At 30.9% G+C, this 27,722-nt stretch overlaps 4 protein-coding genes across 5 annotated transcripts; 3 read left to right on the forward strand and 1 right to left on the reverse strand.

The window, feature by feature from the left end:
* Window positions 1–1,852: 1,852 nt before the first annotated feature.
* LOC106404892 lies at window positions 1,853–4,038 on the forward strand. 2 transcript variants are annotated; one of them, XM_013845621.3, is made up of 3 exons: window positions 1,853–2,179; window positions 2,276–3,671; window positions 3,788–4,038. In XM_013845621.3, the coding sequence occupies exons 2-3, from the start codon at window positions 2,277–2,279 to the stop codon at window positions 3,824–3,826; spliced, it is 1,434 nt and encodes a 477-aa protein (XP_013701075.2). In that variant the 5' UTR covers window positions 1,853–2,179; window position 2,276; the 3' UTR covers window positions 3,827–4,038. The 2 variants fall into 2 exon arrangements, with proteins under 2 accessions (XP_013701075.2, XP_013701022.2); XM_013845568.3 differs by having other exon boundaries at window positions 1,853–3,671.
* A 651-nt stretch (window positions 4,039–4,689) lies between these two features.
* On the forward strand, window positions 4,690–8,528 carry LOC106404784 (protein MALE DISCOVERER 2). Its single transcript, XM_013845487.3, has 12 exons — window positions 4,690–5,030; window positions 5,208–5,477; window positions 5,566–5,695; window positions 5,779–5,850; window positions 5,943–6,086; window positions 6,174–6,287; window positions 6,361–6,869; window positions 6,940–7,130; window positions 7,218–7,350; window positions 7,427–7,581; window positions 7,745–7,936; window positions 8,094–8,528. Exons 2-12 carry the CDS (start codon window positions 5,393–5,395, stop codon window positions 8,349–8,351), a joined length of 1,983 nt encoding a protein of 660 aa, XP_013700941.2. The 5' UTR covers window positions 4,690–5,030; window positions 5,208–5,392; the 3' UTR covers window positions 8,352–8,528.
* A 2,424-nt stretch (window positions 8,529–10,952) lies between these two features.
* On the reverse strand, window positions 10,953–12,147 carry LOC106372625 (protein DOG1-like 4). Its single transcript, XM_013812878.3, has 2 exons — window positions 11,673–12,147; window positions 10,953–11,393 (listed from the first exon to the last, which is right to left on the reverse strand). Exons 1-2 carry the CDS (start codon window positions 12,096–12,098, stop codon window positions 11,100–11,102), a joined length of 720 nt encoding a protein of 239 aa, XP_013668332.1. The 5' UTR covers window positions 12,099–12,147; the 3' UTR covers window positions 10,953–11,099.
* An 8,209-nt stretch (window positions 12,148–20,356) lies between these two features.
* On the forward strand, window positions 20,357–24,325 carry LOC106356057 (protein DOG1-like 1). The gene is made up of 2 exons (XM_022708355.2): window positions 20,357–20,784; window positions 23,757–24,325. Exons 1-2 carry the CDS (start codon window positions 20,415–20,417, stop codon window positions 24,224–24,226), a joined length of 840 nt encoding a protein of 279 aa, XP_022564076.2. The 5' UTR covers window positions 20,357–20,414; the 3' UTR covers window positions 24,227–24,325.
* Window positions 24,326–27,722: the final 3,397 nt, after the last annotated feature.

Here is a 27,722-nt window from a genome sequence, read left to right on the forward strand (position 1 = left end):
TATATTATTTACTGATAATAAAAATATAGTTATTCATCTATCACAAATAACTATGCAAATATGTGAATCAAGTACAACAATCAAACAACATAATGATTTCCACAAAGAAAATTTAAAAAATATATTTATGTTATGTAGTCTTATTTTATATTCTTTAAATAATGTAATACAGTATTATACATTATATTTTTTTTGAATTGAGAAATACATATAATATCTTATCCGCGCGTAGCGCGGTTAAAAAATCTAGTCTTTATAAGTTTGTGAAAACTAGACAAACGAGACTTCTCTATTTTCTTTATATTATCTTTATAAGTTTTATTGCTTTTGCAAGTGTTCTCGTTGGGCCTAATGATATGGGCTACTGGGCCTTGTCACAGATTGAGTGTGGGTGGGGCATTATGACTGTGGTTTGCCACGTGAAAGATACTCCCTTCCCGCAAATTTAGGGATTTTTGGTCAACTAAACTAATTTCACTTTTCTCTTTCAGAAAGAATAAGAAAAACACAAGGAGACATAAATTTCAAATATTTTGTTTCTAGTGTATTTCTCAAGCTTCGTTGTTATTTATTGATAAGTTTATTTTATTAGTGTACTTCTCAAGTTCTCGATTGCTTTTTAAACGGCTTCTCCTTCCTCTTTTTGTTTACGTAAACTTAACTTATACTGTAATTTATTTATTTTACTGCTATTTCAGTCATGATTGATCTATGTTAACAACTAAATTTCGAGATCTGGTATCGCTTGATGTATGTATAAGAGCTCAAAACGAAGTTGTTGAAATAATGTTTTTTTCTATTAAAAGGACTCTACCTATAAAATAAGAACGTTGTGTTTCCATGTAGACAATGTAAAGTCGAGTGTTAATTCGTTCGTTGCTTTTTTTTATGAAGGACTAGTAGGTTTTCAACTTGTAGGCTCGTACATTTTTTAAAAACAATGTCTAAGCCTTGTAATTTTTTTTAACGTTTGATTAATTATGCATTACATCGATGAGAAATATTATATAGACAAATACATCCTACAATTCTACCACTATATGAGAATACACGTCTGACTGCGCCGTTCTATAAGATCCATGTCCGATGATACATCATGCACCATGCTGAAAATTTTTTGTAACATTTTTTTTCATAATCTGCATAATTTGCGTTTTCTGGATTTTAAAGCTCATATCTCCTGGTGTAAAAGCATCAATGACATATTAATGCTTAAATTAAACCTTGTAATTTAAACTCTTTTTTTTAATAACAAACTGTTTTTAACAAAGTCACCTCCCAAATTCCTATTAGATTATTCAAGATTTCAAATATGAGGCCAACTCACAGTCACCCAAAAAATTGTTAAACATGAATTAATCGGACGTTTGAAGAATGAAGAGAGTTCAGGTCCAAACAGACATTTTTGAAAGAAACTTTGAAAAAAAATCAATCAATGCATTCGGAGAAAAAGAAAGAAGATTAGTGCACCATCATGAAACATTGTGTGTGGCTCTCGGAAAAGGACAGAAAAACATGTGTTCCATTACCAATGAAGTTGGTCCACTTCACTTACTGCTTATTTGGCTCACATAAAAGTCTTTTCTCATTTTTACTTTATTTTATTTGTTTTATTGCTTTTGGAAGAATAGTTGAAACACAACCACTCCTCACGTTTTGCCTGAGGAATCATTTACACTAGTGCCAATTTTGTCTCTGATCTTCTTGTATTCTGTGAAAGCAGTTTAAGTTCCAACATCAAAACAAAAATAGTTGTTGATCTCATCATTAATTTTCAATCAAATATTGCGGTGTGCCGGTGATGGGATAGATTGATTGATTCGAGCTCAATTATATGAAAAGAAACCATAGTATCTTACATTAAATTCCCTCTGAGACCAACATATTGAGAAATTGAATTTAAGGGAGAAAATAAAATAAAATAGAAAAGTCTTTTTATCAACAATTCTTTTATCTAAATTCATCTGCCATTTCCCTAAACTCAAGCCTTCAATCTCGGCCCCAAACATTCGGCGATATATACAATAATTCTATTTCTATTTCTATTTATTTTTCCTTTTTTCTTTTCTTTTTAATCGACTACATTATTAAGAACAACTACAATCACAAACACAACAGAAGAAGAGATCCAGTGGTTCTGATTCTTGCTTGAGCTAACTTGGCGTCTTTTCATTTTTCTGTTAGTTTCTATTTTTTAGTTCTTTAATTGTTTGATATTTGCTTATACAAAAGAGAGATTAATTAGGTTTCTTGAAAATCTTTTTAATTTTTCAAGAATGGAGGGGAAGAAGCTGAATTTATATGCTCCATTGCCATCAATAAGACGAATGTCAAGTAAAAAAGAGCATCCAAGTGAATCAGAGAACAAGAAGACAGCCATTACAAGACCAGAGCTTCCATCACGTCTGAGCAAAGAACAAGAAACGCCTGTTTTTGTATTACCAGACCAGAGTTTCGATCATCTCACCGAACCAGCTTCAGTTCCTTTTGTTTGGGAACAGATCCCTGGTAAACCAAAAGATGACATGGCTACACTGATCCAAGAATCAGGCTTACTAGAAACCGATGATGAAGACGAAGAAGAAGAAGATGAAGATACTGTTTCTTCTACTGGAAGCTTCTCTGTTAACTGCAGCACAAGTGGAGTGAGCGACATCGAGAAGAACGGTGAGAGATCTGAAGATGTCTCGTCTAGAGAAAGTCTCGATCTAATGATGTCGAGGTTCTTACCAGCTGCTAAAGCAATGGCTTTCACACATCAGAAGCACCAATCTCCTTCTTCTTACAACTCCTCAGAACAGAAGCAAACCGTACAGAACAGAGAAGCTCTTGTAACTCGCCAAAGACGTCAGTTAGTAGCTGAGCATGAGCATTTCGCTATTGTTCAGAGTCTTTACGATGATTTAAACATCGAAGATGATGATGAAAGCGAGGACGATGATGATGATGATGATCACCGAGTCCTCCCTGAAGTTACTATCAAGAAAGCTTGTGGATTCTTGCCAAGGCTTTGTGCTAGTAGAAACTCATTCAAGTTTTCAAACCCGGTTCCTTTGGATACAAAACTAAACCGGAGTTTGAAACATTCGGGCGAGCAAACCAGGATACCAAACTGGTCGACTAGGCGTCTTTCCGGTTTTATCTCTCCGTACCGAACCTCTTGTTCGGAAACCGGTTTTCTCGGAGCTCCGGTTAAACCGGAGAGCTTCAAGAGGCTAACCAGAGGGATAAGCAAGTCTCAAGAACTGTATCCACCGAGAACAAGAAGAGAGACTCTTCCTAACTACTCACATTCTGGAGAAATCAGAATGTTTAGAAACTCGACCTCGACTCCTTCCAGGATCCAACGGACGACGACAATGCACGACTCGAGGTTCCTTGTGGAGGAAGTAAACAGAAGAAAAAGCAGCAGCATCAACAGGTCAGGGAGTCTTTTGAAAACGTCGCCGGAATACACGGCGGCGGCGATCTCTCCGCCACCCTTACCGGAAACCCCGTCTCGGTCTTGGCTCCGACGAACACTCCTCCCGCCGGTGAGCCCTAAACCTTACGGCGTCGGTTTAGGTCAAGTTGGTACTAAGAAACTGGATCAGGAAATTCTTGAATCTACAAAATGGGAAACGATCGTTAAAACATCTTATGTTCACAACGATCACGTTCGTTATTCTCAGGTATTAAAATACTCTTTGCACATTTATTTTTTCCAACAGAAAATCAAATTTATTTAAAGAAATTTGTATTAGTGAACTTCTAATTAATATATCTTCTCTTTATGAATCTTATGCAGGAACTGGTTGTTCATCCCTCTCGCCAGCAAAATACATAAAAACCAGAGAAATTACTTCTTTTATAAAATTAAATAAATATCTTTAGAATTTGCCTCTCTTTTTTTTGCAGGCAACACAAATTTACCTGAGATTTTTGTGTGTGAGTGTATGTGTGTGTATTGTGATTGTGGCATTTGTTTTTCCGACCACATGTTTTGTAATTGAAGACCTAAATATTATTGATGTTTGATAAAACATGCTTTATAAAGTATTTTGCCTCACAATGAAAAATTTTGGTTTACAAAACCGGGGTTCATATCAATTGCTTTAGAATAGTTAAAATCCCCATATATGAATAAAATTAAAAATTATATCAATCTCTTAATACATTTATGTTGTATTTGACTTTTGTTTTTCTCAACACATTTGAAATCTGATATTGACGGAAAACATATATTAAGAAAATAAGAAGTTATGGGAGGCATGTAGTGATGAATAATGATGGTTCATGCACAAGTGCACATGACATCAACTGGAAAAAAAAACATTTATCTTGAGTGACAGTGCTAATTATAGATAACGACTTGAAAACTGTTTTATACCGTTAGATTAAATGATATGATATCCAACGGTCAGTAATATTTACTATTTTATTACCGGCGTACTACTAGTAGTAAAGTATAAGGCAGGCACGTCTCATTGGTCCTACTACACTACTTTTTATAATAAAGTAAATACAAAACATAATTATTTTAATTTACTTTAAAATATTTACACAACAACAAGGTGACGTGGCTGAGTACAATAATCATCTGTGATTCAATTAGAAGAATTAAGCATCTATAATTATGAAAAGTATGTAAACTAAACGCAAAATTACAAGGAATTAGTGATTGAAGAAATTGGAAATTTTTATTGCAAAATAATTTAAAAGGAATACAAAATTCTGCAGAGAGAGATAGGGGAAGAAAAGGGAGAGGGAGGAGAGAGAAGGCACTACCACCCTTTGGCCCCTAGAGAGACCAAAGATGATCGAAGAGAGAATACTCTGAGATCATCATCATCATCCTGCAAAAACAAGAATTCGATTTTTTTATTTTATTAAAAGATTGGATTTGTTTATATAATTGTTATCGATTTTTCTGGAAATATTTTGATTTCTTAAATCCCCTACACCAACATTTTTCTTGCCCTACCTGCTTCTTGCTTTCTTCTTGTTCCAGAAACATAACAAAATCGCATAATAAGCAATTCCTTTTTACAGTAAGTTTTTTTAACCTTCCAATCATTTGCTTGATTCCTTTACGTAATTTGCAAGGTTCTTCATCTAAAAGAGGAAAATATATAATTTTAGGGGTTTTCTATACATTGCTTGTTCGAGAAGTTATCCCTTTCGTAATTATTGGTTATGATGTTCATCTACTTTTTTTGTATTGTCAGGTATTAAGAAACAACGAGCTGTATAGATCCAAGATATGTATACTGCGATCAAAAGGGTTTTGTGACATTAATTTTCAAAACCTGGAAAATGATCAAGGACCCTGATATTCGAGATATTTTTGGATTTTGATTTGTAAATTAGGAAAAAAAATTAGTATAGTGTTGTTTGTAAAAAAAAACTTAAAATGGGTTGTGGATTCCACTACTCTTACGTCTTCTTCTTGATCATTACCCTTCAAGCTCCTCTCTCGTTTTCTGTCAACTCCCAAGGTTAGATTTCAATAAATCCCATATTCTTCTTCTTGTTTTTAAGATTTGTTTAGGGTTTTGGTTCTTATATTTTTTGGGTGAAATTTAGAATACACATTGTTGAAGTTCCGGGAAAGAGTAAACTCGGATCCTCATGGAACTCTTGCAAACTGGAATATTAGTAGTGATCTCTGTTCTTGGTCAGGGGTAACTTGCGTTGACGGCAACGTGCAGATTCTGTAAGTTCCACTGTTCCATAAAGCTGCAAGATCATTTCTATCCCTTAATGTTCTGATAAGTAATGTCTATGTGTATTTAATAGGGATCTTAGCGGATGTTCTTTGGGAGGAACGTTAGCTCCTGAGTTTAACCAACTAATTGAACTAAGATCTCTGTAAGTATCTCTTTAATGGTAAACTCCAATTTTTTAATATAATTTTGCTTGGTTTATGGACTAACCCACGTCTTGTTCTTATTATCTTATAGGATACTCTCCAAGAACCATTTCTTTGGAGAGATTCCAAAGGAGTATGAGAGTTTCTCAAAACTTGAATTCTTGGATTTGAGAGACAATGATTTAACCGGAACAATTCCACCCGAGCTAACCAATATCTTATCGCTAAAACACTTGTGAGTTTATAGTTCAGTCCTTAACAAAATGTGTTAAATAATGTTACTTAAACATAGTTTGAAAATGACCTTGTTGAACTATTCCAGGTTGCTTTCTGGTAACAAATTTCAAAGTGATATGAGTATAAAGATCCTGAGAATGAAACTGCTGCACTCTCCTTTTGCTGTTCTTGGCTGTGCAAATAGAAAACTTGGACACTGGTAAGCTCTATAAAATTCTGATTCATCTAACACCATATATGATCTTCTAAAAATGGAGATTCTCTCTTGACAGTATTTCAAGAAACCATATCATTCGAGTTAAAAAGATTGAAGCATTTGTATTCCGTATCAAAGCAACTTCAAGACGTTTCTTGAAAGCATTCCCAAGTAAGTTCGATTTCAAAAGACGTGAGTTACTCGAGGAGACAAGTAACTTGGCGGCTGAGCCTGCTCCACAAGCTCCTAGTCCTTCTCCAGAGACTATAACTGAAGCCTCTCCTCGAAGCAGCGGGTCTTTCCCAGCAGTGACCAACGCAAAGAAGAGAATACCACCTTTAGTCCCTCCTCCACCTTCTCCCGATGAGAACACTAGTTCTGATTCCTCCAAGAATCAGCCACAAGATAATAAACAGTCAAAAGGATCTAAACATGTATGGCTCTATGTGGTTATCGCGGTTGCTTCTTTCCTCGGTTTACTGATTATAGTAGCTGTTATATTCTTGTGCCGTAAAAGAGCTGTAAAGAGCATAGGTCCTTGGAAAACTGGTCTTAGTGGACAACTACAGAAAGCTTTTGTCACCGGTAAGAGACTTATTTCATTTTTAACTCTGTTTATTTGAGGAACATTAACGTTGAAACTGAAACTTCATAGGGGTACCAAAGCTGAATAGGGCTGAGCTAGAAACAGCGTGTGAGGATTTCAGCAACATCATCGAGACGTTTGATGGTTACACTGTGTATAAAGGAACTTTGTCGAGTGGTGTTGAGATAGCTGTGGCTTCTACCGCGGTTTGTGAATCTAAAGAATGGACTAGAGCCATGGAAATGGCTTACCGTAGAAAGGTTAGTTACACTTATAAAAAAAAAAATCAAATTAAAGAAAATCATTTTTGAACTAGAGTTATTGTATAATATATGATCTTTGTGTAGATTGATGCACTTTCTCGGATCAACCATAAGAACTTTGTGAATCTGATTGGATACTGTGAAGAAGATGAGCCTTTTAATAGGATGATGGTCTTCGAATATGCTCCAAATGGAACCCTTTTCGAACATTTGCATGGTAACAAAAAAAAAACATTGGTCTTGGTCTCTTGTTTTCACCTGAGCTCGGTTGATAACGTTTTTGGGCTTTTCAGATAAGGAGATGGAGCATCTTGATTGGAGCGCACGGATGAGAATAATAATGGGAACTGCTTATTGTCTGCAACATATGCACGAGATGAACCCTCCCATGGCACATTCTGACTTCAACTCGTCTGAAATATACCTAACCGATGACTACGCAGCCAAGGTTAGCTCTAACATCTCTGAAAATGTTTCTTTAAAGGTGTTGTTATTACATGTTTCTAATGAAGTTGCGCAAGAACACGTGAAACTGTTTTCACAGATCAAGAAACCTCTTAGAGATGTTGTCTTTAAGCCACTAAAAAGATTTGTATAACCAAACTTTGTAGGTCTCGGAGATTCCTTTCAACTTAGAGGCGAGATTAAACCCGAAGAAACACGTGAGTGGTGACTTAGAGCAAACCTCATTGCTACTACCTCCAGAACCGGAGACTAACGTCCACAGCTTTGGACTCTTAATGCTCGAAATAATCTCCGGAAAGCTCTCATTTTCAGACGAATATGGATCTATCGAACAATGGGTACGCATTTAAATCGTTTTTTTTCTTCAAATAAAATATTTTATAACAACCTGCTCTCGGAATATTTTTGTTTATAAAAGAGGTTCATGTTTTCTAAAATTTCCGGATCCTAGTGTTTCAGATATGATCGTTATTAATGTTCTTGGCAATTTTTCAGGCATCAAAAAATCTGGAAAATGACGATTTAGGACAGATGGTAGACCCATCGTTAAAGACATTCAAAGAAGAAGAGCTTGAAGTGATATGTTATGTGATACGAGAATGTCTGAAACCAGACCAGAGACATCGACCTTCAATGAAAGATGTAGCGGAACAGCTAAAACAAGTTATTAACATAACTCCTGAAAAAGCTACTCCAAGATCATCTCCTCTTTGGTGGGCAGAACTCGAGATCTTATCCTCTGAAGCAACTTGACCCTCAATGAAATGTTCTTTCTCTGATACGTTGTACCAATTTTTTCTTTTTTTTTCTTTCTTCTGGTTTCTTAAATCAGTTTTCTTATACGAGCTTTTGGTTCTTGATTCTTCACGTTCAGTTTGTTTTGGATTAGTGTTTGCTTCTTGATGGATTTGATATAAACGAGTTTCGATATGTGTTTGTATAACGAGGCACGGTAGTATAGGCAGATATCGTATTCACGTGTCTATTTGTGATGAAATATTGGTGACTAATTTTTATTTCCTATTGGTTTGCTTGTATGATACTCTCAAAGGAATAATTGCCAAAAAAATAAAAAAAGATAAAACTCAAAGGAAGACCCGCTAGGATTACCAAAAATAGGTTCAAGCTATAAGAGCTGGTGGTTCTCTCAATGTATTGATGTAGAGCGAGTTTTACGCATAGAAGAGATGATATCTGGTTCTGAGATTATTATTTTTTTGTAAATTAAACTAAGGTTCTGAGAATGTGAATCGAAGAATGTGATTATGTTACGATTATGTTTGGAAGTTGTTTCCCTTGTTCTTGTGCCTGTAAAGTTAAAAAATAAAAAAGAGAGATTGAAGATGTCATGTACAGTACGGAACCTCGGTGGATGGACCTAACAACTGATGATGCAGAAGATGCATCACGGACCCTGAAGATACGTGGATAACTGATGTTGAGCTGTAAAACATGCAAATGAATGAATATTCACTGCAGCCTGTTATAGTCTCTGGCGGTTTTAGTGGTAGGTTCCGAGTGATATCTTGTGTCATCTATTAAGTTTTTAAAATCGATAATAATAATAATAATAATAATAATAATAATAATAATCAGAATGTTTAAATTAATTTACAGGATTTCTAGAAACAGTTATATGTGAAATGTTATATACTTTTTAGATATGTTAAAGAGACAACCTTCTGGTTTTTTTTTGGCATTGTTATTATAAAGTGAAATATATGCAAAACGAAGATTAATGATTTGTCCTGGTAGATATATATATATATATATTTTAAAATTGCTAAAAATAGTTATTAGTATAAGTTACACCTCAAAATATTATGTTGAAGAATGTTTTCACATTTTTTAAGACTGTTAAAATAATAGTAAGTAAAAATTAAAAATCAAAATAATGTTAAAAATCAGCTTTGCGGATAAATTTTAAGATCACTATAATATTCATATAAAATGTAACATTACACAGAAAAAAATAAAGATACAACCAAATTCAAATCTAAAAATAAGAGACACCATTACAACACATGAAATAATTTATTAATATATAAATATTAATTAAAATCAACCTGAAGTCGGGCATCGAGATGGTTACAACTGCCGGCTAGCAGGGAAACGTTGAGCACATAGGTTACATGCACTTGGCTAAAAGAGACATGAAATAAAATTTGAAGAACCTTTCTTCTGAATTCTCTTAGTGCAATCTTCATGTTTGGATATCGACCATGCAATGAAATTTAAAACTTTCTCTTATTATTTTTTGTTGTTGTATAACATTGGTCAATTGCCACTATATATATATATATGTCCATCAACAAAGAACCAATATAATAATTTTTTCGAAAGAAATAATCATTAGAATGACCAATCTTCAACTATTCTAAAACCATAGTCATACAACAAATAAATTATTTCTCCAAGATTCATTATTGCATGTCCAATAAAGATGGCAAATGTAGTCTCTGTAGATATCAAACACCTTTGTAGTTGCATTGACATGGACAATCCCAGTTTTGATTATGAATCCAATATATTTATTCATTCCACAGAAACCAAAAAAGAGATTATCCTTCATCTTCAAATTTCCTGACTCCGACATACATTTTTCATGATGGTTTCATAGCAATTGTTCCAAAGCAAAGCGGTTAGGATAAGTTTCTTACCATTTAACCTAAATTCAACTTGTCATTGATCATGGTCATGAAGTCAATGCCTGAAATTACAACAACAAATTGGAAGAAGAGATAAATAACTACCATTGTGAGTAAATCTGAATGTTTTTCTCCATTATAAGGAAAAACAAAACACGTATAGATTGTTTTTAAATAGGATCTCGAGATGCATTAGGAAGAAAGTATGTATACACAAGCAAGATACAAAGTGTTGTCAATTGCGGATGAACACAACCGGATATACCGTAGTGACGAGTCCAGTGCAAATAGAGTTATAGTCTTATAGAAAACAAACTCTTCCATGGATCTTCACAGAATCAACATCCTTCGATGAGAGTTGCAGAAAAATGGTGATTACGACAATAGTCATTAGAATCGCCTTGTAACAGTCTAATTCGATTTAGATTTTTATTCTATATTTAGTCTTATCTTACAAAATGAATAAGTTATGTTGAAAAGAGCCAATTTTCAAAACATTCTTTTCTAAATAATAAAAATGATTTAAATTGGAAAGTATCAGTTGAAGAGTTGTGATGATAAAGAGATGCCATTTTCCCAACCCAAGCATTTCCAAAATTATTGACAAGCAAATGTAAGTTGTCGTAGTAAAAACATTCCAAAAACAACCTATTAGTAATCAGTGTTTTATCACAGAAACTTCTCGAAGTTAATATGACAGCCAGTCAGGGATATGTTTCTTTTGTAGTTCGTATATTTTGAAGATTTCACACAAGAAAAGAGGTAGTTAATGGAACTTCATTTTTTTGTTCATACATATGAAAATTAAAAACAGGTACATGGCAAGGACGAAACAAAAGTACTTAAGTATGTGTCAGGAACCATAGGAGTGAGTGACATTATGCCTTTCGTTTCCCCACCGACGTAACTGAACCTGAAACGCAGCCGCCGCTGCCAAAAACTCAACACACTGGGGCGGAGCTAAAACGTCTAAAATACCCTTAAGCGTTTTCAGCCGCACACAATCTGCCGCCTTCACCATCTTTTCAAGCCTCGTCGCTAATCCCTTCACCGCCGCCTCAACCAACACTGTAGATTCTCCTTCGACTCCACCGACACGACATCCAAGTCTCGCCAGCTCCACCATTTTCCTGTCAGCCATAGCCACCTAGAGACGACCTCAAAAGTGTACAAATTGTTAATCTAAAATAACTCATTCTTTGCATATTTGACGTTTGCTTTCATTGGTAATAGTATCATGCAAATATAAAATTATGATAATTAAATTCTAAACAAAAAGAAACATATTAGATATTTCCTTTTCTAAAAATCCAGAATCCCAGTTCAGATTTTAATGGTTTAAAATAAAACTATTCGAACATTTAATCCCAAGAGAAACAAAAAATAATTTAAAAATCTGAACGTACGAATCCAGTTGTGGACCCACCTGATATCGCTCCATCTCTGTCTCAATTCTTTCTTCGTCGAACCTCGTCTTAACTCGCAGCTCCTCCAACCTCCTCACCTGAGCCTCCACAAGCACCACCGTCGGCCTCCACGACTTTCTCAGCCTATCGAGCATCCGAAACGCCGTCGACGGTTTCCATCCGGTTAACCAAAAACAAGATTTCTCTAACGGGTTTAGCCAAACCGGTCCAAAGAAGGCTAAAACGTCTTCTCCTATGGCTGCCCATTTCGCTGTGTAGTAAGCTTTGTGATGTGCAGTAAGCTTTGAGATCAAACCTCGGAGCTCGATCTCACTCATAGTGTTGATGTTGTTATGAGCAATTAAGAGCTGATGAAGATATTGCTCGAGTTGAAAAATCCAACCCTCGTAGAACTCGAGGAACTTTTCTTCTACTCGGTTTCTCATTTAGCTTTTCAGTTGTAATATTCCATATGAAATCGTAGCGTTTTGGGACAGTATTTATACCTACGACTCTCTACATATACACTGTTATAATTATAAATATGCATGTGAATGTATATGTAATCATATTTTATCTAGTCCATGACCTCGTCATGGATCTATATTACTAAACCGAGTAACTACTCTAGTTCAGTCAAAACCTTTATCCCACAGACAAAATAAAAACAAATACTGACATTTTGAACATTTTTAAACATAAAACGATCAAACACATTATTTGTGTACTTTTATACGAGACTAATAAGGACAGTCGTGGAATAGTCAAATTATGTTACATTATTTGTTGGTTACTAATAAAACCTAGTAATATCGAATATTAAGTCACTGTCAAAATGTTTGACGATATCACTAAACTTGGAGAAGTCATACTGAATTAAACTTGATACATTGACCAAAAATATGACCTCGAGAATGTCGGCATGCAAGATGTGAACGTATCTACATGTTTATGTGTATGCGTTACAAACGTATTTATATATAGTTGAATGTACAGAGATACGTATACGTGTATATTACAAAAATTAATAATTAACTAAAGATTTTCTTATGAAAGAAAAATCAAAATCTTCTAGGGAAGACGTAACACATGGAAGAGCAAGAGAGATTATTACAGTTGCATGGCTTACGCGCATCGCACGCCGACTGCAAATATGTGACGCTTTGCAAAATTAGTAAATATTCTTTGAATTGACATTATTTTAATTAATTTTTATAAATAATTTTAATAATTCTCTCATGCAATTCTAAAATAACTTCAACAATAAATATTTTTTTAAACAATGAGGATATATAGATATATTCAAAAGCTACAGAAAATGACTCTTGATAAAATCAATAAGATTGTTCTTACTATTAAAATTATCTTTCTTCAATGTGAAGTAGAATCGAAAAAAATGACTACAGGTTTTTTGACCTCTGAGTGAACTGAAACGGCAGATAACACAAAGAACAGATGGCTCACGTGGATACACGTGTCGCTCTTTAGCCATCTTTAGCATCAACGTGGAACATAGCTCCCACGTAAGTTGCCAGTCAACCTCTACTAATGTGTTATATACATGTTTTTGTAATATCATTATACTTCTGCTTATGTACCTCTTAAAACCTACTAAAAGTCTAGTATCAATATGAAATATATGTATACTAATTTAATAAAGAGCTTTAAACAAAAATAATCTAAACCATTTCTGGAAAGTAGAAGTATAGGATTTTGTGTAAATTCTAAAAAGTAAATTTTGTCTAAATAGTTGAACATAAGAAACCAGTGTAAAGAAAATACATGTTATGTGGAAAGTTATAATCCAAATTATTTGACAAAGCAGGGAAATAAATTAAGTTTGAAAAAGGAAATAAATCAAATACTGAATTCCCCATGATCTATATTGCAATTAGAAACATAGTACTCTATTTCAACTGATAGATAGTTGGAGTTTTTTAATATTATACTTTTTGTAATATAAATTATATAATATCATCATATATAATCAAAATGAAACATCTGAAACATAAATTTCCATAAGTAGATATTTAGACAAAATAAAATAATAAAAAGAAAACAAAAATAAAATTGCTTTTAAAACATGCTATAATCCATAAGATTCTATGATAAATTTATATTAAAAAAAAAAATTTCAACACATCATATTTTATTTTTAAAAAAGATATTATACTGAAAATACTAAACATAAAAAAAAATCGTTCTCACACTAATAGAATCTAAAAATCTCTTAAAGCAAACATACCAGCAATTAATATTATTTTTGCATCTAACAGAGAAGAAATCAGATCAACATAAACCCTACAATAATTTTTTGAAGCTCACTTTTTATCATTAATGATTTGCTCGCCCCAAATCGACCCTAAGTAGAGAAATTCATTTCATTAGACATTTCAATAAAATCAAATAGAAAGCCTCTGGAAAATCAACCACATTGTTTTGACACAGAGAGTGCCTCTATGATACAAGACATCATAGAAATTTCAAAACTAAATGAGTTCAAATTCCGTCATGTCTCTCGATCTATGCTAAGTAGAGTTGATGTACTTGCAAAGTTAGGTAGAAAAAAAAAACAAGAAAGACTGTAATATCTTGGTTTTATTAATAAGAAAAAGGGTTGACCAAAAAAAAACTTGGATTTTGTTTTTTTTCAGTAAATGTATAATCGCTAGCCCAAACTGATTTTTGTCTACAGGCCTAGCCCAAATTATTTATGATTTAGTTAATAGTTTTGGAGGACGATCAATTTTTTTTTTACATTTTTTAATCTTATTTGAGTTGATGAAGAGCAAGAAAGATGCTTTGATGATTTGCTTATTATACCAAAAAAAGGAAGATGATTTGGTTTCTATCTGCATACCAAAAGACCACGTTGCTGAAGTGCAGGACAGAGTAAAAGTGTCTTGGTGATTGTATAAACTGTGCCTAAACGCTAGATATACATAAATTTGGTGCTTATTTTTCTATTTCATTAAAAAAAATTACAATATATAAATACTATAAAATCTATTATCTGTATATTACGATATATGATATTATATGTTATAAAAACTTTAATAATTATATTTTTAAATTATGCTGTATATTTAATGTTTTATTTTGACACTTACGTTGTCTACATCTCCAATTAAATAAATTTACTAGGAGTGGAGAAAAACATAACCTAAAAGTAACGAAACTCAAACTAAATTATATGTCCTAATATTCGGTTGAATTTTTTATCAAACCAAAAATTTTAGTTTAGTTTTATTTTAAACTTAATCAAACAAAAAAAATCTAATTAAATTAATTAAATATATTAATAATATAAAATTTAAAATGCTTAATCATTTAATCCAAATAACTTAATATTGAAAGATATTATATTTATAAATAAATAATTAAAAATAATAAAATAAAGAACAAAATGTTTTTAAACTATCATCAAAACTAAAAAACTATCCAAAATATTATATTAACTTATATTTAATGATTTAAAATTATAGATTATATCTGGTATATTTTCATTTTGATGTTTTTTATGTTTAAATATAAAAGTATGAAGATCAGTGGTTAAATGATGATTTATTTTATGTTATATAGATTATATTTTCTTAATTAAATTATAACAGAATTAAAATCAAATCAATTAAACCGTATCAAAGACAAATCAAAATAGATTCAAATCAAGCCAAATCAAACATAAGTTAAATTAATTTTGGTTTACTGAAGTTAAAAATGATTAGAACAGAATAAATTAGACCCGAATCAAATTTGAATTCAATCCGAAATGCCTACGAATATATTTACTAACCATTCGGTCACAATTTCTTAGCGCTTACCACTTTCTTACAAACTCTTTTAGCAAATAATAGGAAATAGGACACGTGTAGTAGGTGTTGACAAGCCTGCACGAAAAGTTATGTTATTAAGTAGTACATGTCTAGATTCACAACTATAAATAGAAACTCTTAACATTTACAGTAAAAACTAAACTAGAAACAACTTTGCCGTACCATTTTATTCATGGATTAAGGTTTTGTGAATCCAAATCTTTTCTTCTTCTTTTGCTTTCATGTTAGTTGAGATTTTAATCCAAATCTTTTATTCTTCTTTTGCTTTCATGCTTGTTGAAATTTTAATTTTTGGGTGGATTCATCTTTGATCGGTGGTGGCTTCACCATATGTGTTTAAAACACAACAAATTAATAATCCAAGCATATCTATGTTCAGATATATTACAGCATAATTGTTTTTGGCCTTTCTACATGAAAAAAATCGCAATAATATAAAAAGAAGTTTTAAAATGTAGCGGAAAGCACATGCTCGGCCTCGGTGAGTGAAGAAAGACAGGTGAGAAATGAGAATAAAACAAGAGAAGAACAATGAAGATGCTCTGTAGCGCAAGTCCACATTAACTTTCACAACGTTATATAATATAAAATGTATTGGTTGGCTTTGTGAGTATGCTTAAAGTTAGATGAGAAAAAAATAAACATACACAAAACTTGAAGGGTGTTTTGTTTAGACAATGTAAACTAGTGGAAGTATACACTTGCCCTATTTTTTTCTCAATTATCATTGTTACCTCCTAAACATCATCTAAACTTGATTTTTATAAATTTGTTTGTGTCATTATTAAATTTATTTTTATTTAAATACATGAATTACTACAAAATTATCTGAACTGAATCACGCTGAACTAAATATTTATTTGTAACGACTATTGGTTTAGATATTTAATGAACATATAAAATTTGATATTAATGCTTTTCTGAATCATTAAATCTGCAACGAAAATGTGGTTTCTAGAATTTAGACATCTAATAGTTTTTGTAGCGAAAACTAATTGACTTACTGTAGTGACTCAAGTTCTAAGATTGTTCGTAACCATACCTTTAGTGTTCTATTGATTGCAGTTCTGAATTACATGTTTAATTTTTCTGGATCTAGCACATTTTTAATTATTTCACAATATGTTTAATCCGTTGTTTTCTTTTATCTCTTGCTATTTATTGCTTTATACTATTCAAAATATCTAAATCTGAAACATATATTTTATTGTGTGATATAAGTACATGTGAATTTGATCTCTGAGTAATGCAACTACTTCTGAAATCGCAGAAAATACTCTTAGGATAAGTTTAAGTATATTAATCTCTTAAATATTACTTGAGAATTATTGTCTTAAGTTTACTTATGTGTCGGTTATATATCAATTTATATTTTTAAAAATGACGTGAATTATATAAAATACGACATACTTAAAATTAATTGTGACAAAAATATTTGCATTTAATTTAATTTATATTATTATAATCTTTTAAAAATATGTAATAACACATACATCATCACTAAATTAAATTTATTCAGAAATATCATCAAAATAACATAATAATAGAAAATAGAAACATAATAAAATTTCACATATTTTCAAAATATTATTTAATTCTATTGTTTGATAAGTGTACAATTTCTTATTACTTAAAAAATCTTCAAAAAATATTTGTAGATATTAAAAAGAAATTGAGATATTAAGATTATAGAAGTATACACATGCCCTATTTTGCTGAATATCATTGGCATCTCCTAAAAACAACGTTTTTAAAACCTAACCTAGACACTGAATGACAATTTTCCAAAGCAATAAATTATTGGTTCGATCGCGGACAACCTATGGATTTTTATTATATAATAATATATTAGCTATTAAAAATATAATGTTATTTTAAAAAATAGATATCAAGAAAAATACTTAAATTTATTTTATATATAAACTTTTATTTTACATGCAAAACATCAAAATAATTTAGCTAGTTAACAATTTTTGTAACAAGGTAGAAGATGACATATAATATAAAAATCAAGATTTAAAATATATAAGTATTTAAATCTTTAATGTGAATAATAAACTAAATTTTAAATCCAAATATACTAAAAGTAAAATATCAAACTATAACAGATTGTCGATAGTAAAATACACTAATACCAGATAATATCAACTATTTTTGATTTTATCTATCATCGTTCTATTTTATTTTCTTCACGTAGCATAATAAAATTCTCATCAAAATTTAAAAATCACAAATAAAATCAAAACTACAAAAACAGTGTTGTAAGACTCATGATAAAAGAAACTAAGAACATAAAAGTCAAAGGACATGTCTCGACAGTAGAGGAAGACGATAGTAAAAATTGAAAACCTAAGTTCTTATTTAGAATACAAAACAGATATTAATAGAGTAATTTAAAAAAAAATAAAAAAATAAGTAAAAGTTACGTATTGGATCAACTAGTAGTTCAACCAGTAGCTAGATTCCAAATTTTTAAATAATGGTTTTTTAAAACCTTAAACAAGATTACATATCAGGTGACTAGGTTTATCAGTTTGACTATGCGTCCGAGTCTGATTTCAACACATTGCCTAAGCATTATTGGAGAATATGTTTTTTAAGTTTACTTACACGTCATAATAATATTCATTTTTATTTTTAAATGACATGAATTACTACAAATTATGATATGGCTTAGAGCTAATTGTGATTTAAACATTTGCTTTTAATTACGATTTATATTTCTTAAGATTTTTAAATATGGTGATAATTCATATATCATTATTAAAATAAATTTATTAAAATATAACATTAAAACAATATAATGATAGAAATAGAAATATAATAAAAAATTTACAAAATTCCAAAAATATTATTTAATTCTATTATTTGATAACTGTGCAATATCTTATTACTAATTTGTTTTCAAAATTTGTTTGTAGATGTCAAAAGAAATTGATGGTATTAAGATTAGAAATTTATAATTTAAAATTTTGCGTTTCTCAGAAAATATTTAGTTTTACCTTTTCATAATTTTAGATTTTTTTTTATTTCTAATAAAATTTACTCTTAGTTTTAGGCAATTTAATTCAATATATTTAACCAAAAGAAATAGGTAAAAAAATCAATCCAATATTATAATTTAAATATTTACATATTTATTCTTAAATAAATTTTTTTTTTTGCTTGAGAATATAGTCCTCTGGCATGCTGATCAAGATGAGTTTAAGGCTCTCTTCAGCTAAGACCTTGAATTACTTGAAGATAAAAGATGTGTGGTCAATTGGAAGAAGATTACTTGGTTCCCGCAGGCTGTACCTTGCCATGCTTTCATGGTTTGGCTTGCATTCAGAGATCGTCTCTCTACAGGAGATTGAATGAGTACTTGGGACATAGAGCAATGTTGTATGCTGTGTGGAGAGAAGAATGAAATAAAGGATCATCTATTTTTTGCATGTCCCTACTCGTTTACTTTCTGAATGCAAATCACAGGAAAGCTGCTTGGCAGTCCAGACTGGACTGATACCGTAGTGTCGTTACAGCAACCTGGTCGGAGTCGTCTGAACTCTGTGCTACCAAAGATGATGTTTCAGACGGTTATCTACTCTATCTGGAGAGAGCAAAATTCAAGAAGGCATGGAGGTATATGGATCACAACGGCTAAGATCTCTCGAAATATTAACAAGCAAGTTAGGAACCGTATATCATCTCTTTGCTACGACTGTGATCATCCGTCGAATGAGCTGATGAGAAGATGGTTTGAAATCAATTAAACTTAGTTAGGAAAAGACTACTTGTTCTTTAATTCTTTCCTAGTAGTTTAGATCACATACTCCAACTATTTGTAAATGTGCTAGTTTGATCAATAAATTTGATATTTCATAAAAAAAAATTAAACAAAATTATGTGTTTTCTTAATTGTTATGTTTAACTATATCAAAAATCAAATTAAAATATTGCTAAGAAAATAATAAAAACTAAAATTAACAAATTTTATTTTAAAATATAATTTAATTTTGAATATAATTTTTTGAGTATGGTGCAGAAAAACACTAGTTTGTTTATATATCCGTAATTATTTTGATGGACAAAGTTATCTCATTCAATGATATAACAAATTAAATAAATCCTCTCAATGAGCTAAACTATTTTTCATTACGGTAGGTAAAGCCCCTTCTTGTATCTTCTGAATTGGAAATCTGAATTAATATTTGTCGCTATTTTCTTGTCCTTCTTCTATTTCCACCAACTGAAAGATAGACTTTTGGTAACTTAGAGGAAGATGCTTACTCTTTTCCGCCTGCCGCCTACAGTTATGACCACTTGCAAGCAGCGACAGAAAAACATACAACTAGGGCCATCTTTTAGTGTACTAGTCCAAATCTAAAAGTGAAAAAACATTAAAAAAATAGATAAATTTGGTTTAAAAATCCAATTTTTTTAATATATTCTTAAATTTATAGTTTATAATTAAAAGAAAAACCTCAAATATACAGAAATAAAACTACTAACTTTTAAAATTATTTCACTATGTTATTAAATATATGGTTAATATTTTTTTAGCAGAGCCTTAATATAATTTGAGACGGTCCTGCATACAGCCAAATATTAATTTCGTGTAAGAAAACAAACTGTAAAATATATAAACCAATTTCAAAACGACCTATAATAGTGCCAAAAATATATTTCTTTATTTGCGAAAACGCCAAATCCTCCGTAACCGTGTCTCAACATAAAATGTATCCATGCGCTACTTGTTTGCTCACACCCTCAAACCACGCATTTTCTTCTAACATCCTCTAAACACACATATACGTTAAAAGTAATATATTAACAAATTAAATTGTAGACTTCGTACTGGTGCCTAATCTGGCACTATATATTAAAACCCCACGAATACAAAACATACAGAATACAAAATCCCCCAAGGAGTTAAAAAAAAAAAACTAAATGGAGAATCCGAGCTCATCAAACATAGAAGAAGTTCAACAAGAATGTTATGATGAGTGGATGAGTTTACAAGCCAAACGCATGACGGACCTTAAACGAGCGTTAGCTAACGGTGAGAAAAACGATGGCGCGCTTCGAGAATTGATACAGTCAGTGATTGAAGATTTTAAAGACTATGCGCGAAAACGATCAGAACATTCTCGTCGATATAGCTCAAACTATTTTGCTCCGACATGGAACACTTGTCTTGAAAACGCACTTCTTTGGATGGGAGGTTGTCGTCCTTCTTCGTTTATACGACTCGTATACGCTATGTGTGGGTCTCAAACCGAGCTCCGTCTTACCAACTTCTTCCGTGACAACATCGGCGGTAAGGTTATACGCATGTCTATCTTGTTTTCGAAAAGAAGACATTTACTAATTAAATGATATGTTTTAGGGTTTCATAAATGCTAATATTCTCTTAATTTTCTGATTGAAGATTGGTGAGTCGGATAGGGACTATGATGTATAGTTGGGAGTGTAGTCTGAAAAATATTGTAGGATGGTCTTGTTTTATATTTCAAATGAAACTGTTTACTTCCTTGGATTCAACCAAAAACTGTCTACAATTCAAGGAAGTGGAACATTTTTATTTTGAATTTTATAGTCTGAAATTGCATTTTAAAAGATAAAGACTATATATGATCTAGTTTGAAGTTCAGCGCTGTCACTAGTTCGACAAGAAAAAATCTAGAAAATACGTTTAATGGATGCGCGCACTGGTGATTAAATATAATAAAATACGATAAACCATCAAAACTTGAGTTTGATTTACATCTTATTTATTATATATCTCGTATAACATTGTTTATATAATTTAAGATAAAAATTGATATATTAATATTATTATTGGTGTATTTGTTTTAGAGTATTTTTAACTCATTTCTATTTGTTCCTTCTGAAATAAAAGAATTCTGAAATAAATGTGAGTTTTACATTAATTTTTCTTTTTAAAATATTATTTTGACGAGTAACTTTGTTTTGGATTTTTTATATACTAAACCATAGATAGCAGTTACAATGACTCAAGTGAAATGTTCGCCAATGAAATAAAGATGGATGAGTAGGTAAATTTTCACTCCTACGTGGTATTATCTTTCAATAAGGGTTACAATGTTTTAACTGTTTACTTTTCAAAGACAATCTGCTCCTAAACCAAGCCGGAACACGTTTCTAGGTTGGGGAAATTACATGTTTAACATTTTCATGGTACCACTTTTCATTTTTACCACCACTAATGAGATATTTTCAAAAATACCTTCTTCATTAAGTGACAAAAGACTTTTATGCCCTTGTTATTTATATATATAATAAATTATTATTTAAATAAAAAATAAAAAATAATAATAAATAAAAAAATAAAATAAAAAAAAATAAAAAAAAAATAAAAAAAATAAAAAAAAAAAAATTTTTTTTATTTTTCGAAATATACTTTTTCAAATTCGAGTTTTTTATAAATTTGTTTTTAAAATTATTTTTTCGAATTTGTTTTTTATTTTTTTTTCAAATTTCTTTTTGAAAAACGAAAATTATGTTTGAAACTATTTTTTAAAATTTTTTAAGTATTTATATATTTATTAGAATCATAAATTTCACATTCCAAAAATCCTACCACACCCTCAACTCTAAACCCTAAGTCTAGATTAGTTAACCCTAAGGGTATAATTTACACTTTATTAAAAGTGAAGGTAAAAGTGGTTAGTGTAAACATGAAAAGTGGTACTATGAATGTGGTATTTGTGGCCATTTCCCTTCTAGGTTTCTAGTTGTTAATCGATGCGTGTGGTAATTATGTCGGCGTCATAATAGCCAACTATCTTACACAGTTACACTGTTCTCCTTTCTTACACAACTATCGTAAGTAACTTAAAAAAACATATAACTTAAGAGATCATATGAGAATTTTAATAATAATTACAGTTGTGAAAATATATAAAACATCAATTAGTTTTTTCCAACAAGAAGACAATATTTAGCTTGAAATACACATTCTTACCCAAAAAAATAGACCTCTATATATCACGAGCCCCGTGTGGTTGCACTCATTACCCTCCTATCTAAGCCCTCATGTATATCTTAAAGTTATTTTATTTTAAAAATAAAATTGAGTTGAAAATATTTGAAGTTATTAAATCTTTTAGCCTCTGGTTATTGAATTTTGGAGGATTGAAGTTTACAGAATATAGGATATTAATATATAATTTTGTGTAAAACCCTAATTAAATATATTGTACCTTAAGTGAAATAGAAAGGTACGTTTTTCTCTCTCTAGCTTTTTCTCCAACTTCTTTCTAAAAGAAACTTTAGTCCAAACTTATATGTTCCGGTGGCCGGTGGCTCTTTGCCGCCGGTCACCATAATCTTTTGATTTTGTTTTTTGGCTTTGTATTATACTTTCCTCTTCGCTTTGGCGACTAATATATTCGCGGTGGCGATAAATAATATTCGCAGTGGCGAATTTTTGTTGTGTATTCAATCTAAATCGAAGTAAAACTTCATGATTGTGATTTTGATGTTCTTCGATTGAGATTGATCTAGTATCTATGATTCTCCTCTTTCACGGTGGATCCTTAAATCCCGTTCGTTTATTATGGAGTTCTCTTCTTCTTTATTAGATTTGCATGTACTCCTTTCTTAACGGAGTCAATCTTCACTCTGTGTGAAGTTTCCTAAATTGAAAGGCGGAGATGATGTTGGAGTAATCTCAGTTTGATTTGATGAAGATCTAGATGAATCGGCATCCTCCTATATCGGAGATGGTCCGATAATGATTTTCTATTGAATCAGTTGAGTAATCCCATAGTTATTATCCAATGAAGATGATGGTGGATTTCATTAAAGCGACGGTTGGATGAAAGGCTGGAGATCGAGAAGCTCAAAGCTCGTTTGGTGACCATGCCAGAGCAGTCAGTTATCTGCAGCCGGCGAGGTTTTCCGACTTTCTCTCATTCCATGCGGTGGTGTGACAGACGCGCGTCAAGTTCAGAAGCTTCATTATTCATGCACATTAGAAAGAGGACGCGTGTCACGTCTTTTCCGTGATGAAGACACGTATACTACTTGCGTGGAACTCGAAGAGTCTATTGGATCATGAAATGGGCCTAGTGTTTTATTTTATGTCGAGTTTGTATGATGAGATTTAAGCTTGATGCTTCTCTTGTAATGATCTTTCTAAATGAAAGAAACAGTTGACAAAAAAAAAAAAATATATAATTTTGTGTATCTTCAAAAGACAGTGTCATCTCCTTCCCCTAATTAATATCACAGCAAAGGTTGTTTTGATAAATTGGGCATCCGTAGGTCTAAGCATGGCTCTGGGTGAGACACCTGGCAGGGTAGACGGAGCAGGCGAGTCGATGAGTGATCTAACGGCTGAGCAATTATTCAAGATCAACGAGCTACATATGAAAACGGTGCAAGAAGAGAACATGCTGACTAAGCAATCGGCGACTTTACAAGAAGACACGGCGGATATGCCTATCGCCGTCGCGGCGTTCCACAAAGAAAGGATCGGAGAAGCCGACGTGGAGGTGGAGCGTGCGCTTGATAAATACGAGGACGAAATGGCTCGTATGTTAGCTGAAGCGGATAAGCTGAGGTTAACCACTTTAACTAAAATCGTTGAGATCTTAACGGCGGTTCAAGCGGCGGACTTTCTACTTGCCGGGAAGAAACTTCATTTGTCGATGCATGAGTGGGGCAGAGAGAGAGAACGTCGCCTTCTTGAAGCTTGTGGTGATGATTCCGGTGGAGAATTTTCCGGAGGGTAAACTTTGTAGGTCGGACGTTATCAAATATGTAGTAGAGGATAATAACAACAAGACTATACTAATCTTGGCATTATATAATATAAAATCTTCGTTTTTGAATTCCTATTTTGTTCTCGTATTTACTAAAGTATTTTAATACGTAGATTAGAGGGTGATAAGTAGATACTCTGTAGTCAGTACCCATACACGTGTGGTGTAATAAGTTACATTTGCTCCTATATCAAACGTATGTCGACGTGCGGCTGCGAATGGTGGCGGTAACATCCGGAAATTATAGGATAGATGAAAATGACAAACAAAACGTACTGGTCACGGTAAATTTACCACGTGGCGATAAAACGGTTTAGACTGGACAGTTGGCAATAAGATTATTATAAGTCCGATCGATATAATAATGTTTTAAAAAGTAAATAAAAAGATTGGACACATAGTTGGACCACAAAAACTAATTTTGAAAATTCTTTGTAAAGATATATAATTATGATAGTTTTATAAATTAGTAAATATACTTACATATAAGTAAGATAGTATATTAAAATAAGTTTGAAAGGTTATATTAAATATAAATTTTTTTTTGGGTGTTTTTCAAAACCAACCCATATTTTCAAGTCAAACCCAAAACCAACCCCTTTTTTTTTGTCCATACTATTCATCAATAAAATTTTCATACTATCCTTATGTTTTTGAATTATTCACAAAATTGCCATTTTTATTTATTTTTTTTATTAATTTCGAAATTAACAAAAAATCAAATACACCCTAACCATTTCTTCTTATTTACAAAAATGCCATCATCATCAATTTTTCCAACCACCATGAACCACCATTTTTGAGCTCTAAAGCTCTAGAATTCAATTTTCAACCACTTTTTTTTTCTCATTATAACCCAAAAAATGATAATGTATGAATCTATAAATTTAGAAAATATTTCAAAAATGGTTTTTTGTCATCCTTGTAACAAAGCAAAAAGATAATGTATGAATCTATAAATTTAGTTCATTATAAACACAAAATATCTTATAATGAATATATGGAAAGCTTACATTTTTGGAAAGATGATTTGAAAATATTGGAAGAGAATACCTGCAAAATAAAATAAAATTTTAAAAAATAAGATAAAAATTAAAATAATATTTGAGTAAACTTCTAATGAAATTTGCTTAAAATTCAAGGCTAGTAGACTTCATTTGAAGTCTACCAGCCGTAAGTTTTAAGTAGATTTCAAATGAAGTCTACTCTATCAAAAAAAAAATAGATCTGAAAATAATACATTAAAAATATGAAATAAGTTTAAATCTAAAAAACTTTTAAAAAATATGATTTAATAGACAAAATAGTTATAAATTAAAGACATATTAATATGAATTTTAATATGTAACTTTATTTGAATATAAATACTAGAACACATATTTTAAATCTATAGATGTAAACCTTACATTTATAGGAGGAGAAGAGAACAACTATGGAAGAAAATACCTGCAAAATAAGATAAAATTATTAAAAAACATAGAAAAAAATTAAAGTCATATTTTTGTAGACTTCCAATGAAGTCTGCTTAAACTTTGTGGTTTAGTAAACTTCATATGAAGTCTGCAAGCTTTAGTAAACTTCTTTAGAAGTCTACACTGTCTGATAATTTTCAGATCTGAAAAAATCTATATATTTTGAAATGTGAAAATAATTTTAAATCTGAAAATACTTTACATAATAGAATTTATAAGGTAAACTAGTAGCAAATTAATGTAGAGAGCTTGATCTATAAATTTATTTGAATATAAACATGTAAATACATATTTAAAATCTATTAATCTAAAACTTACATTTTTAGAGGAGATGATGAAATTCATGAGTGATAATACCTACCAAAAAAAGATAATATTGTGAGAAATAAACATAAAAATACACATTTAAAATCTATAGATCTAAAACTTACATTTTTTAAAGGAGAAGATGAAAACCATGAATCATAATATCTAAAATGACAAGATAATATTGTGAGAAAGACTTGAGAAAATTTTAGAGAGAAAAAAGATAATGAGAGAGATTTAGAAACAATTGAGAGAATTTTAGAGAGAAGAGAGAAAGTTTTAGAGAGAAGCGAGAGAGTTTTAAGAACTTGTGCAGCCACTTTAGAGAGAGATTGAATAAATTTTGTTTATATAGGGAGACAAAAATGTAACTAGGTTAAAATTTACGATACTGTAGACTTCGTTTGAAGTCTACTAAAATTAAAATTTTGGAGTAGATCTTACTATAACATAGTAGACCTTTTTGGAAGTCTACTATAATAATTTAATTATTGTTGTTTATTCTTTATTATTTTAATAATTTTAATATATGATTTATTAAATTTATTTCTTTATTTTTTAATAGTTATAGTATATGATTTCACTTTTTTATTCCTAAGGAACTTAACTTAGTTTAAATATAATGATTTTTTGTAAAATAAATTGAAAAATATAGACTGAAAATGACGTCTTCAGATAAATAGACTTTATTGTAGGTCTACAAAACCCTAAACCACAAATATCAAACCCTAAATGTTTTGCTTGATAATCAAAAAGTCTCATTTATACAAAATATAAACTACTAAACATTAATATGCAGATTTAAGTTAATAAAACAAAATAAAAAACAAAATCTAAAATCTAACCCTATGAAATCAACTACTAAAAGACATAACATGTTAGAACCTTTTGTTTCTAAACTATGAACATAGTCTAGCACATGATAACCAAATTAGTATATATTCTTCAAAATTGTTCGATTATATGAAATTTTAATTTATTTACTTCATATTATCCATTATATTGATGATTAGTTAAAAATATCACAATAATTATTTTTATACATTTTCAAAATTAAATTAGTAGACCAAATTAGAGTGTAGACTACAAAACAAGTCTATAAAGTAGACTTCGTAGGAAGTCTATATATATGTAGACTTCTTTTATTACGTGTAGACTTCCAAAGGATAGAAACGTAAAATACATTTATGTTTTTTGTTTGGTCATAAGGGTGAAATAGTACTTTCACTACTCCTTTAGGTTGGTTTTGCATTTGACTGAAAGTGGGGTACACTTTTACATTTGACTTGAATATTTGGGTTGGTTTTAGCAAATGTCCCTTTTTTTTTACTAAAACAAAATTTTAAGAATCTAATTTTTAAACTATATGCAATATTAAAATTTAATGTGTAGAAATTTTTTAATTTCTTCATCAATATTAAAATTAGTCCAATGTACGAAGTTCAGAGGTACAAAAAGGCGAATTTATAAAAGTTCATGAATAAATCTATAGAAGTGTTTAGTTTAGTCTCTAAATTGAAATGGAGTCCATGAATAAATTTTATCTTTGGATATTCAAATGAAATCTGAATCGTAGCCTCAAATAATATGTAGAATGGTTCTTTTTTTTTTTTTTTGAACTTATGTAGAATGGTTCTTGCAAATCTAGATTGGTTAGTTTTCAAAAATCTGAAGATTAGATCTGATAG

The sequence above is a fragment of the Brassica napus genome, chromosome A1 (assembly GCF_020379485.1).
Source record: "Brassica napus cultivar Da-Ae chromosome A1, Da-Ae, whole genome shotgun sequence".
Lineage (NCBI taxonomy): Eukaryota > Viridiplantae > Streptophyta > Magnoliopsida > Brassicales > Brassicaceae > Brassica > Brassica napus.

Bases quoted from the DNA above. Each gene is read 5' to 3' on its own strand.
- LOC106404892 (XM_013845568.3), top strand. From the start codon at position 2,277: ATGGAGGGGAAGAAGCTGAATTTATATGCTCCATTGCCATCAATAAGA. The intron at 3,672-3,787 runs GTATTAAAATAC...AATCTTATGCAG, and splicing joins ATCACGTTCGTTATTCTCAG to GAACTGGTTGTTCATCCCTC.
- LOC106404784 (XM_013845487.3), top strand. From the start codon at position 5,393: ATGGGTTGTGGATTCCACTACTCTTACGTCTTCTTCTTGATCATTACC. The intron at 5,696-5,778 runs GTAAGTTCCACT...TGTATTTAATAG, and splicing joins GACGGCAACGTGCAGATTCT to GGATCTTAGCGGATGTTCTT. The intron at 6,288-6,360 runs GTAAGCTCTATA...CTCTCTTGACAG, and splicing joins AATAGAAAACTTGGACACTG to TATTTCAAGAAACCATATCA.
- LOC106372625 (XM_013812878.3), bottom strand. From the start codon at position 12,098: ATGAGAAACCGAGTAGAAGAAAAGTTCCTCGAGTTCTACGAGGGTTGG. The intron at 11,394-11,672 runs GTGGGTCCACAA...GGTCGTCTCTAG, and splicing joins CAGAGATGGAGCGATATCAG to GTGGCTATGGCTGACAGGAA.
- LOC106356057 (XM_022708355.2), top strand. From the start codon at position 20,415: ATGGAGAATCCGAGCTCATCAAACATAGAAGAAGTTCAACAAGAATGT. The intron at 20,785-23,756 runs GTAAGGTTATAC...GGGCATCCGTAG, and splicing joins CTTCCGTGACAACATCGGCG to GTCTAAGCATGGCTCTGGGT.